At 39.7% G+C, this 13,373-nt stretch overlaps 1 protein-coding gene across 1 annotated transcript; it reads left to right on the top strand.

Annotated features, from left to right (window-relative positions):
* The first annotated feature begins 132 nt into the window (after positions 1-132).
* Positions 133-8,813, top strand: LOC122988943 (protein sel-1 homolog 3). Its single transcript, XM_044361620.1, has 23 exons — positions 133-488; positions 603-729; positions 1,278-1,399; positions 1,582-1,697; positions 1,988-2,037; positions 2,207-2,330; positions 2,424-2,562; positions 2,670-2,810; positions 2,895-3,100; positions 3,200-3,379; positions 4,861-4,983; positions 5,141-5,281; positions 5,416-5,478; positions 5,566-5,742; positions 5,832-5,959; positions 6,328-6,411; positions 6,522-6,603; positions 6,837-6,912; positions 7,008-7,129; positions 7,307-7,428; positions 7,537-7,651; positions 7,887-7,950; positions 8,185-8,813. The coding sequence occupies exons 1-23, from the start codon at positions 149-151 to the stop codon at positions 8,430-8,432; spliced, it is 3,090 nt and encodes a 1,029-aa protein (XP_044217555.1). The 5' UTR covers positions 133-148; the 3' UTR covers positions 8,433-8,813.
* The last annotated feature ends 4,560 nt before the right edge of the window (positions 8,814-13,373 follow it).

The following is a 13,373-nucleotide window of genomic DNA, read 5'->3' as shown; positions in this document are numbered from 1 at the left end:
TGATAGCCTGTCTGACAATTTCATAGGGTTTGACTCAGCCCCTGACAAAGTGGTAGATGGCTCAGTGGTCCGTGTGCGGTATCAGTGCTCCAGGCAATGTCAGCTCGCAGTGGAGGTGGTGGTGTCCACATTAAGGAAGACAGATTTAATGGTCTTCAGGAGGAAATGGATCAACAGTGTACCCCGAGTCTACAGATTCCACCAGGTGCGGCTCAGATTCCCTCTGTCCATTTTATATCAACACAGTTTTTTCAACAGGCGCGTTCTGGAGGCCCAGAACGTGACAGTTCGTGCTTGGCTAGACCATCTTCATAATGGCAATGAACCCAGGACATACCATAGCTCTATTGTGAGGATTTACAAAGTGCTACAGATAATGCCACTCTCAGAGCGACCAACTAAACCTCCCACTGAGTGCCCTTCATGGTCTGCTCAACTGATGTGGCAGATGACCAGAAACAGAATCCATCAGTGTCCACATGAGTCAGGTCAGACATTTTGCAATGCAAAAAACCTTTTAATGGAAGCATGAAAACATTGTTTGTTCAGGAGAGGACACTGTTACTCACACAGACATTGTTTGTCGTTTTACTTGCACATAGATGTCATCGATATGCTAAAGTTCCCCTTGGCAAGTACTGGTGAGCACTTTGGAATGGTCCGCAGGTTCCAGCCTTTCATCGACAGAGCCCTGGAGAAAGCCCGTCTTCATGCTGTGACACAGCCCAGGTGGGACTTACACTTCACACATTGACTTCTCAATTAGTTCATTTTAGCTGTAGCTTATTTTGTATGAAGCTCAACTACACAACATGAAAAAGAAAATCTCCAGCAGAGTCTCCAAATGTTTTATCCAACACTTAAGAATTGCAGAGACAGGCCAGCTAGGTGTACAATAAAACCAATTAAGTGTGACAAACCACCACATGATGAATCAAAAGTGCAGTATATGCTTTTCTATGCATGTGTTTTTAAGACGTGTGGTTGAGAGGTTTGCGTTGATTTCAGCAGATTGATGGGTCACAGGTCAGTGAATGTTTCCCTTTCAAGTGGCAGCTGTTAGAACACACTCCACTTTTACTTCATCGTCATTATAAATGACTTTACAGGCCTCATGAAGCCTCTTCATCAGAGCATATAAGCTTTTTATTTACGGTCAATGACAGACAGCGAGGTCAGTCATTTTTAGCAGATAGCGCAGCATTTTAAAATTAACCTTATGCTTCAGTAGCCATAGAAATGATTTGTCAAATCATGTTTCGTTGCTTGGTTTTCAGCGTCACCATATCTGTGTGGATCTACCTACTGAAATGGTGTCACAAGAAGCTCTGTGGGATCATCCATCATGTTGATAGGAAAAATTTATATGACTCCGTTTTGATGCAGCTTACAGACACAGGTGGGTCACAGCAGCTTGTGTGTACACCTGATACCAGTTTCGGGGATTAGATTGAGGTATCATGAGATATTGTGAGCGATGATGTGTGTTTTGTGAGGCTGTGGAACAGACTGTGTTATGTATTAATAAAGAGCTTTGGGTCTCCTGCAGTGAAATATATGACTGTCATATCTTCTGTGTAGGGGACATCATAATTCAGGCACGTGTGACAACAGGAGAAGATGAAGCTTTCCGAACCAGTGTGGTGTTGCCCCTGCGGAAATGGATTAGACTAGACTGTTACATACAGGACTCAAAGGTATAGAACCTCAGTGTATGCCTCTGGGAGGTGGGATAGGGAATGGATATTAAAATACAGCTCGAGGGAAAATCTTATAGTCTTCGTTTCTCATCTGACTTTCGTTTGGTGCCTCGGCTTTGCAGTGTTTGATTTCCTTTTGGAACAGCTGTATGATGCTGAAAGATGGTTCCTTTCCAGCTGGGAAACTCCAGGCGATTGCAGTGTGTTCTGCAATTTGGAGTCGTTCACAGCTGAGTAGGTTTTTTCTGTGTGTTGTGAGCTCATATGTTTTTATGTCTCACTTTCAGGTGCTGTTGGATACAACATGGGACGATGAAACTCGCATATATGTATATAAGTAAGACATTTTATGGATTTTTTTAAAAGATACTTAATGTCATTTTTTTCTAACTTAAATGTGGTGAAATGAGCAAACCACAAGTCCAGTTAATTGAAAGAGATTATTTAGATATCAGCACACAGAAAGATGATGATTGCTTGCTTTAGTGGTATTAAATATCTTATAGATTTCAGGACCACATCCATTATGATGACACTGATGGATACTTTGTCATTGGAGGAGGCAAGTACATGCCGGGCATCCGTGGGTATTTTGGGCCTATAAAATACTATCGTTTTGGAACTGAAGAGGTAAAGTGCCAAGTCATCTATCAAGTTACTGTATGTAGTTTTTTTTTACTGTTATTCCCAGTGTGTTTAAATAGAGTGTTGTCCATGTCACAGGTGAAAAATCATCTTTACCCCGAGTCAACATTACAGGATCTGGATAAAACTCATGGTGTGTGTCAAGAAATAAAAGAATTTACAGCTGCTTTTCTGCAGGGAGTAGGTGACAGTCATCTCCCATCATCACTCAACACAGGTGAAGTAGATATAGATCTAATATCAAGAGTGTCAATATAATACCTGCATACCTATTAAGTATCAGAGGAATATTGTTGACAGATTGCTTTCTATATTTTATTTCAGGTTTCTGTACCCCTCACTTTATAAGACTGTGGAGTCAGTTTGATGAGAAAATCTGCAGACAAACATGGACCTGGGAAACACAACTTAAATATAGTACACTTTTCCATTTCTTGCAAACAAACGAGGAAAAACTCAGAACAGGTGCCATAAATAGTTTGCACTGTTTATCGCATGTATTGTAGGTATAAGTGATCATACTACTCACACAGCTGTGATTTTCTGTAGGATCATTGGACATGAAGAAGCTCAGGAGTGTTTTGTTTGAACAGGCAGCTGGAACAGTGTTGGCCATGGATCAGGCACAAATTAAAGTCACATCCAAATTAACTTCACTATTACAAGTGTCCTCCTGCTTTGGAAATCACAAAGCGTCTCTCTTGTTGGCCACTATCCACCTCTCTGGCTTGGGAAACTCAGTCAATCAAAAACTGGTAGAATCAATGCCTTCCTTGTTACTTAATTACTACTTTATCACACATACTGTCACTTTTCTAATGATGATTGATAATATTGACCCCTGTGTGTTTCAGGGTCATATCTACAGTTTGATCGGAGCATCGGGTGATAACCGCTTTGCCCTGATGCATGCAGGGTACAAGCACACACAAGGAATTGATGGATTTCCAAAAGACTTGGACATGGCTTATAGCTACTACTCCAATGCTGGGGCTCAGAGCGATATTGACAGTTCCAGGATACATGAAGATAAGGTATGTATCCCTAACTATAGATTCCTATAGATTACAGTTCCTATGGTTAGATTAATAGATATGAGTTTTTATTTATGGTAATTTTACTTGTAGTATACAGATAGTGGCGTTAATAGAAATAGCGGAGGTTGTATAAACAATAACAGTGGTATCAACAGAAAATACATTGGAAGTCAAGTATTTATTTAGGGTGCACTATAAGATACAGCACGTGTTGGCACATTTAAAGGAAATATGGAAAGAAGCCAAGGAACAAAAATAAAATAAAACTATAAATGCATAATGATATCAATAATATATCAAGCACAACAACAGCAGTGATACAAAAGGGATTGCCCCCCAAAATATGATTAATGGATTGTTTGTTGGTCCGACCAGTTGGATCAGTGGAGGCAGAATAGGTAGATCTTAAATCTTAATTTTAAAATGTAAATGAGTTAGCCATCCTGATGAATAGAATGAGAACGCTCCGAAGATAAGGGAGGCTTTGGAGCTCACTATGAGAGGAACTCTACTTTCGACTAATTTCCTGTTTATTCTTGGAATATTTTAATAAGCTACGTCTCTTGAGTAGATGTTGCGGGCTGGATCCTGTGGTCTGATGAGGTTTGAAACACTCCTAGAAACTTTCTGTTGGTCAGAGTACATGAGAGTAGAATTTAAAAAAAAAATCTAGTTCCAGTATTGATTAAAGGCCCTGAAAATCGATTTTCTCAGTCAGCCTCCTACAATAAGCAACAGAGTCCGATATGACTGCAAAATGTTCTGCTCCAAGTTAAAACAATTTTGGTTGTTTCACATGAGAGATTTCTGTCTGTGTTGTTTTATCTGAGCTCTCCCGTTTGATTTGAAGTGGGCTGAGACCTGAGATTGCTTGAAAAAAGTTGGTACCTCTGAGCAGCAATCAGCAACATTTGAATCAAAATGTGGTGACAGCTGGTGGGTTGTTTGCGTCTGTTTCCACGCCACTGTCAATCAAATCTGATCAAACCTAACCCACACAGTCCTGATGAAGCAGATTAGCTGACTTTTTAAGTGCAACTAGGTTTCTGAGTATTGAGTCATGAATATTTAAGCTTACTGATGTACTGTAGCAAGTTTTCTGGGACTTTAAAGAAAACAGCGTCTCTCCATCAGCCACTGATGAGATGGGACAGATTCTAAAAATGCTGCAAAGATAAAAGGCAGTTTTTGTAAATACTTGTAATAGTAGTAGTAAAAGAAATAAGTTTATTTTTAGTAGTAGTAGTAATAGCAGCAGTGGGAGCAGTGTTACTAGTAATAGTTGTATTATACTGTAGAAGTAGTGGTAGCAGTGGTACTGACAGTAACAGTAGCAATAGTATTCATGGAAATTTTAGCACTGATAGGGAATATCAGTAGCGGTAGAAGTACTACTTCCTTAATTAGGTAGTACTATGAGGAATAATAGTAGAGGTAATAAATTACTGTATTAATGTTTCTATTTGTCCTTCCTAAAGCAATACACACCGGAACACATCTATCTAAGCAATCAAGAGGACTTAAACAGCCTGACACATGAGACAAGTGATGTCTTTCAATATATGAAACTCAAAGCAATGGAAGGAGACATCGAATCTCAGGTATGTGTGATATACAAAACATCTGAGTTTTTGTGAAGATGTAGCGTGTCAGGAAGATGTAAAAGTACTTTAGAGAAAGTCAAATCTTGCTTAAATTTCTCCCTGTACTTTAGAGTCTGTGTTCAGAACTGACTAATAAAGACTCTATTATCTTCAGAGATGCCTGGGAGCAATGCTTTACTGGGGCCAACATGGAGTCTCAAAGGACACAGCCAGTGCCGTGAAGTGGTTTGAGAGAAGCGCCATGCAGATGAAGGATCCCTCGGCGATGTACGACTACTCCATCCTACTGATGAAGGTGCTATAAGATTATAAAGACTCAACCTTTTTTATGATTGAATTGAACGCTGGATATTTCGTGTGTGTGTGTGTGTTTGTGTGTGTCTATGTTTTGACAGTTATTGATTCGCTGATTGATGTTGATTCCTTCAGGGCCAGGGAGTGAAAAGAAATTACACCCGAGGTTTTCAGCTGCTGGAGAAAGCTGCAGCTATGGTATGTGTGTACTCTGTAGCAATCAATCTGAGTGATTACAGTATGTTCCTGTACTATGAATACTGGTTTTCTGTTTCCTTGCTTTAGGGCTCAATTAATGCCTTGAATGGTTTAGGCTGGTACCATGGGATTATACTGAACGACCACAAGACTGCAGTGAAATACTTTGAACAAGCGGCGCTAAATGGAAGTGATGATGGCATGTTTAACCTGGGGATTTATCATCTTAATGGGAAAAACCCGGACAGTCCGTGGAGGAATGAGGTTTGAGCGCCACACTCCCAGCCAAAATGTATTTTTGTCAATCCATAAACATCTATCAATCAGCTGATACTTTCATATATGATCCACAGACAGCTGCATTCCAGCAGTTTCTGAACGCGTCTCAGCTTGGTCATGTAGCTGCAGCAGTGGAGGCAGCCTGGTACCTTTCGACAGGAAGCCTTGAAGGGGTGTCTCAGGATGCGGAGAGGGCTGTGATGTAAGAGGCTTTCATTAGCTTGGTGAAGAAAGCTTTGTTATGGGCTGTTGCACTGTAGCCTGCAGCTCGGTGGCATCTAATTTCAATGACAGTGGCTAATTCAAGGTCAGAATCTAGTATTTGCATATCTAAAAATAAGAGCCACTGTGACTGCATATTGTCTGGCACAGAGAGATTCTGCTTACCAATGTTATTCTAGTGTCTTATGAATTTAAAGAAGCCCCTGCTGCTGCTTTAGAGGCTTTTTTTAGAATGACCTCAACAAATCAGACTATTTTTAGATTGTGTTGAAATATTTTCCGTTTATGCGGAGTAAATTATATGCCATAATTCATCACCCATACTTCATTCATCACCTTTCTGTACAGAATGCTAAAAAAGGTCTGTGAACAGAACGGACACCTTGGATTTATGATCAGAGAGGCTCTTCAAGCATACCTCCGGGGCTCTTGGTAGGGACATTAATTTCAATTACTTTTCAATTGTCCTCCTTTAATTATTTTCTCTGGTCTTTACTATTTGTCCTAAGCCTCCTCACATTTGTGTTCTTTTCTGCAAACAGGCAGGAAGCGTTTGTGAAGTATGTTTTGGCAGCTGAAACTGGTCTAGGTTTAGCCCAGAGCAATGTTGCTCACCTGTGTGAGGTAAATGCTTGTTCTCTCTGGTTTGTGTCTGCCCTTAAACAAAATAACAACTGTCCAGAAATCAATGTCAAATCGTTGGTGTTGTGAAGATAGCTGATGAACAACTTGCACATAATTCCAGTCACATACTAAAAGAAGGAAGGCAAGCCGCAGGGAAATTATTAGCAGTTTATAACATAGCCTTCATCATTGCTGTGCTCTTTCTCGCCCTGCACACATTCTCCCAAATGCAGGAGCTGAATCTCAGCCATGATTGTCAGCGGAGATATCATAACTACTCTATATTAAACTACAGTCCCCATCCATCCGGTGAGTTCCTCTCATTTCATTTTGCCTTAACCTCTCTCTCTCTCTCCCCGTCAATCTGGTCGATAAACAGCAAGTATTTATCTTTTTTTTTATAGCTCTGCTGAAAATGGGAGACTACTACTACTATTCCTCCAGCACACAAAAAGAAGATTCATTATCCTTGGTTGGTCGAGCCATATCGATGTATAGCAGAGCAGCTTTAGCAGGCAGCCCTCAGGTGACAGATTTACTCAGGCTGTAATCTCATCACCCTATGATGAACTTAATTAAACTTCCATGGGCTCAGGCCCACTGCAATAAAAACAACAAACACAATTATACATTGTTATTATTTGGAGACTTTCTCTGTGAATAACTCATCAGCCCCCTGTTATGATTTCATTCTCACTCACAGGGAATGTACAATCTGGTCATTCTGGCACAACAAGGGCACGTTCTTCCATTGATTGTCCACGGCTTGTTTAATGTTGCACATCATGATGAGCAGGAGATTGTGGTGGAGAAGATCTTAGAAAGGTGCTTTTTTTTTTAAAATCCAGAAAACAGCCACAACAATGAATAACGAACATGAGCATTGCTGCGATTATTACGTGTAACACAGTTTTCATTGTTTTGTCTTCAAAGATGTGTGAATATAGAGGGTGAAGACGCCGTAACGCCCTGTTCTTTAGCTCTGCTCAGAGTCCAGATGGGAAAAGCCTTGAGGAAAATGAGTCAGAACGGTGCACAGCTCCTCTTGGTAAGCATAAGGCAATCAACTCACATGTAGAAAGAGAAAAAAATTCAACACACGGCAAGCTGCACTCCTACAATAAATTAACCTCCTTTCATAATTTGATCTACCTTTAATTATTGAAATGTGTGAAAATGCAAATTGGACTTTCATCATGAATAAGATATTAAAGACACTAAGGACTCCTATTTTGAGAGTGAAAATGTGATCATTTATTTAAATCATTCTTATTTTTCCATAGGCATATACATCTCTTCTTTCTGTCTTTGTCACTATTGTCATTGTGGCATTACATATCTGTCTTGGTGAGTAATTGGTTTCTTTCTTTACTGCACACACTTGCACAAATTCGCCACAAGATGGTGCAGTTTCCCCACATTTTGTTTTAACACCTCACGCTCTGAATTGTACACCACATAAGAAGCTAACTTCTGTTGTCATGTTTTTTTTTACCATGAAAAGTGTTAATATTTATCATGACACTGTAAATAATAATCATGTAAGTACCATCTTTCTTCCTCATTTGCAAATGAACACAGGAGAAAGGGATTCCAGTCGCCGTGCGAGTGCACTGAGGGCAAGGACATCATCTGTCAGCCAAGATGGTGTCAACTTGAATAGAGTGCAAGATGGCATCATGGGAGGAACCTACAGAGCGGCAGGAAATCTATGGCTTACCATGCTGAATGGCGAGCAGTGGCTCCGGCAGGCCAGCGATGTGGCTGTGACTCTGTCGGGCGTGTGCCTGTGTGCTCTCTGGACCACACTCCTCTATCATCTCTTATGACATACAATACCCAGCGCAGTGATCCAATAGCCACAGCAAAAGCCCCAGACACTACATATTGTAAGAGCATACATTTAGCGGATGAGTTGCAGCACTATTTGCGTTTGGGACGCATGTGACTCATTTGAAACTTATGAAACAGGAAGGATGAGAAGTGCTGATCAGGATGTGAGTGTGCTGCTTTATCAGAGCGTTGATAATGTTTCTTCAGCATGTTTCCATAGTTTTGTTTGTAGAAAATTAAAATACTTATCATGCAGTTCATTTAATTAATGCTGAGTCTGACCTCCAGTTTGTATTGTCTTGTGGAAGTGGTGCCAAGGAAAGACAGAGAAGCTTCTGTTATAAAACATGTACTGTAAGTTCAATAAAAAAAATATTTCTCCCCTGAATTTGGTAGTTTCTTAGATAATTCTTTATTTTAATTAATTAAACAAATTATTTATTTTGAGAAAGTGGATTATTGCAGAGGTTGCATTACACTATTTAAACTGTCAAACAAAAACTGCTATGGCTGTGTAATTTAAAAGCTGAAAGGAACCAGCCACAGCCTCAGTGATGGATGGGTTGGGAGATGTACAGCGGAAGCTGTGTCCTAATAGGTCAGCTATTAAAGCTTGTTCCTGGTCCTATCAGTGACCAGTAACTTATCATGTAGATGATAAGTGTCTCACAAGAGACTGGACATGCAACAACAGCATGCAGGGCACTTAAACGTTTTGTCCAAGGCCAGTGCAATGGAATTTCAGAAATTATTGATTTAGTCTCTGACTGCTCCTTGTTGATACATCGGGTAAGACAGTATCAGTTTTACCCATCGCTATGGGAGACAACAACAAAAAGTCTGGCTTGAAAGGATAAGTTACTATAGCAATGGAGGACACCTCAAATACACCTTTAGAGCTTCTCTGTGGTGCTGTTGTTAGTGTTCACAAAAAGATAGCATAATGACCAATATCCGTTTGTTTCTATGTTGGATTGTGTTTCTATGGTTGCCAACAAATATGAGGAATAGCCAGTGTTACTCAGTTCTTAACTGTTATTTACAGCTCCGGGTGACTGTTGTGATGATGTGCAGTTATAGCAGTGAGTGTTGTTGCTTGGTATTTGTGGAGCTGTCATTAGTTAAATAAGGAGTTTCACAGTGTAAACAGCACCACGAGGAGCTCCCTCAGTTAGGCGCTTAGCGTGAAGTGTGTGTATAATTTGGGGATGGAATAATGATGTCTCTCCTCTTTCTTCTATCTCTGTCCCTCCTGTCTCTGTCACTTCCTTTAAATGGGGAAAGGTCACCAGAAAAAAAACCATTGCATACTGTTACACGTGTAATGTAGTGATCTTTTAAATGTTTATATAGTAGTATTTTTATTCACTATTATGGATGATATTATAAAGACACAGTTCTAAATCAGCTCAAAGTGACTTCACACTGAATCTCAATTGTGAAAAGGACATGGAGATGTTAGATATAATCTGTCAACACAGTCGTAGTTTAGGCTAAGAGGTATCAATGCTAAAACTTTTTTTTACTAAAAAGCTAAACACTAAAACTTTTCAGTTATATAGAAACAAGACATGCTAAAAGAGTCTACATGCTAGCAGTTCTATCAGGCTGTACTGTACAGCTGACGCTGATTGGAATGTCTTTAGTTTTGCAAGTATTTGGTCATGAACTAGAATATTGAACAAATTAAGATTTTGACCTGATAGTGGTGCTAAATAAAAGTCAAGGAATCGCCAAAGTCAGTATGATTCGTCATCTGGGGACCATGAATGCCTTTACAAATTTCATGGCAATCCATCGACCGCAGACATGCAGACATAGACACTGCTAGAGCCACACAGCTAGCATTACTAAAGATGATTTTTTTGTAAAACAATGTATTATCAGATGTGTTTTTTCCAACATAAATGTTTCAGGACACTTTTTTAAAGGTTCTATACGTAAGTTTCAGAAATTCCTTCTCATTAGTGACACCAGTGGCCGTTAAGTGAGCGTATGCTCGCAATCTGTCAACACAAGCAAGCAGCAGTGTGAGACTATTGCAGGTGACGTCTTTTTCCTTTCTTATCCTTTCCACTTCTCATAATAATGTAAAAGATCTCTAACGTTATGTTTTGCACCGTGCTTCAGCAAAGCATCTCTCACTCCCAGTCAGTCACTGTACGAGTGCACGCTCACACACAAACACGCACACACACAGTGGCTCCTGCTGTGCTATGGCTGCTGGCTGGTAGTGATGCACAGCTGGTTCAGGGTTTTTTAATACCCACCCGACCCATTATGAGAGCCAATCCACACCACCCAACCCGCAAAAATATGCATTAATCAACCACTCAAACCTGACCCGACCCGCGAACTGCGAACTTAGTTTACCAACCGTGTTTACTAGACACTGGTAGGCTCAGTGAGCTGTGGCCGAGGAGCAATGCGCTGCGGTTTTGTTGTGATATGTGTGGTGGTTGACGGAGGGTGCAGGGTGTTTCTAGTCGGACAGCTAGCTAGCAGTCTTGTCATTTGTTGACGAGAGAGGCAAAGCAATCGGGAGCTCACAAAAACGTCACATCCTTTTGAGTTTTGCAGAAAAACTGGCTGGAGACCTTCACATAGAAATCAGTCCACAGGCTGTTACAGGCAACCAAGAAAGTCGGGGAAAGTCTCATTTTCTCAGACCTGGATCAGCATCAAAATCTGTGTGTCAGCTATTGAGATTCTGCTGAAAAATGTATTTTGTCATGGATTAGTGTCACTACAATAAAACTATTTCCATCTGAAGTAAGCAGGAATTATTCAAATGGTTTTATTATGATTCGTTTTATTATGTGATGGGCAGACTCAATTTCCATTCGATAATTTAATGAGTTGTGTTGATAACACACTGATAGATATGACCTTGAATGGCTGCACTATACTTAAGGTCATAGCTATCAAATACTTTGACCAGCATTACCACATACTGTCAGAATCTCTCAGTTGATTCACAGCTTTCACAATGTTCATTATTTTCTAGTTGAATTAAACTCTCACTGAACCCTCTGGGATATTTGATTAACACAGAGAGACAATAACTTTGACTAGCATGCATTCTTGTTATGAAAAAAGAAAAAGCCTAATATTTGATTTTTAGATGTTTCAGAGTCCTGTGGTTTCAAACCAACTGGCATCACGTGTTCATGACATGCACAAATGTCACAAAAGCACACACACACAATCATGTCTACTCTGTTAATTTTCCACAACAGTAGATTGCAATTTTAGTCTCTGTAATTGTTAATCAAAGAGCTTGATGATACTGTCTGTGACCATCTAATTTAATTTCACTTCTTTTCAAATGGCTGATGTAAAATGCAATTTCGTCTGTCAAAGTCACTACACTGTTAACAATGAGCGCTGCAACCAATCACTGAGTGCCATTTCAAGTGATCCAAGCGTGTGTGTGTTGAGTTTGCATTGTAAAAACAAAACATATGGCTATTTCTGTAGCCTGGCACTTGAACTTGAAGTGTTGGTGGTCAGTGGATCGTCTTTCTTGGTTATACAAACATTCACAAATTGACCCATTTCAAATTTTTACTAAAAGAAAAATGATACAAGGATGCAGTTTTTCAACCTGAAACTTCATGGCCTTGGTTTATTTTCTGTGAAGAACATGTAAAAAGAAAAAAAAAATCATTGAGTACATGTTCTACAATCCCACGCACATTTATGTACTTTATACAATCTTCAGGTCAGTTTGACCTGCATACACACAGTGACACACACACACACACACACACACCTGCACGCGCGCGCACACACACACACACACATACACACACCTCAGTACAGCTTTTGAGATCCTCCCTCGAGTGACACGTCCATATCAAAAGGCTAAATCATTGTGTTTTTTTTTAGAATGGGTCATTAAATGGGGAACATTTCCACTTAATAACATGTACAATGTTAAAATCAGAGAATTACATGTGTACACTATGCTGCCCTACTTAATTGTAACATGCCTAAAAATAGCATATATCTCATACAACCTGAGCTGGACTTTGACTGCATCTGTATCTTGGGACCTGGCAAACAATAGCACCTTCACCCGTCGAACAGGCAATAAAAGGAAATCAAAACAAAATCATAAATATAACAAGCAGCTACTGATGTAATGCTATGGAATTTATTAGAACGACTGATTTTTAGTTTTATCCCACACAATGAGGCCTGTCTTATCTTCATCAGCTTAAAATAAACGCTACATTCTGCAGTCTGCATTTGACCAAAGAATGGCTTAAGTGACACCAGCAAAAGGTGTTTTTTGGCACAGCCACTTAGTTAATAATGAGCGATAATACAAACAATGTTGTGTGCTATAAACCAAAATTGATTATCTTTTGTTTCGTTAGTAACTTCATGAGAACATTTCCTGACTCATTGCACTAATGGTCACTGCAAAACCTTGTGAATGCCTTGAAGTCACAATTTTAAACAAGTTCAGCCAAAGCAATCTTTGGTTTTTTCCAGCAACAATTAATAAATGGTTTATAACACAATATAATATATAATGACAATGAGTAGTAATAGTTGACAAACACTGCACATTAATAAACATTTAAAGGGGACATATCATGCTTATCATGCTTATTGTGATTTTCTGTCATTTATATACTGTTATAATGTTGTATGCCTATGTTAAACATGAGGTGAACGTATGTAAAATGCTCCCTGCAAGTCAAAAGCCAGCGTTTTCTGTAATTTTACCGCTACTTCCCCATCAAACTGACGTGAGATTGTTCGCCTACAAATGGCTGTTTCGTAGCCTTTGTGGTGAAGGATGTTCCACGGGTTGTTCAAGTTGTCCATCCACATGTTTAGGATTAGGTTCAGGCTCAGACATGTTCAGGTGTATTTGAGAAGTTAATAGTTGGAGTCAAAAACAGGAAAAGGGGGCCTTAAAG

This window comes from Thunnus albacares, chromosome 9, assembly GCF_914725855.1.
Source record: "Thunnus albacares chromosome 9, fThuAlb1.1, whole genome shotgun sequence".
Classification (NCBI taxonomy): Eukaryota; Metazoa; Chordata; class Actinopteri; order Scombriformes; family Scombridae; genus Thunnus; species Thunnus albacares.
Note: the sequence above shows the minus strand (reverse complement) of the source record. Positions and strands in the feature narration are given on the sequence as shown.

Coding starts and splice junctions, on each gene's coding strand:
- LOC122988943 (XM_044361620.1), top strand. CDS start 149: ATGGTCTTCAGGAGGAAATGGATCAACAGTGTACCCCGAGTCTACAGA. Junction 5,960..6,327: donor GATGCGGAGAGGGCTGTGAT/GTAAGAGGCTTT, acceptor CTTTCTGTACAG/AATGCTAAAAAAGGTCTGTG. Junction 7,429..7,536: donor GTGGAGAAGATCTTAGAAAG/GTGCTTTTTTTT, acceptor TTGTCTTCAAAG/ATGTGTGAATATAGAGGGTG.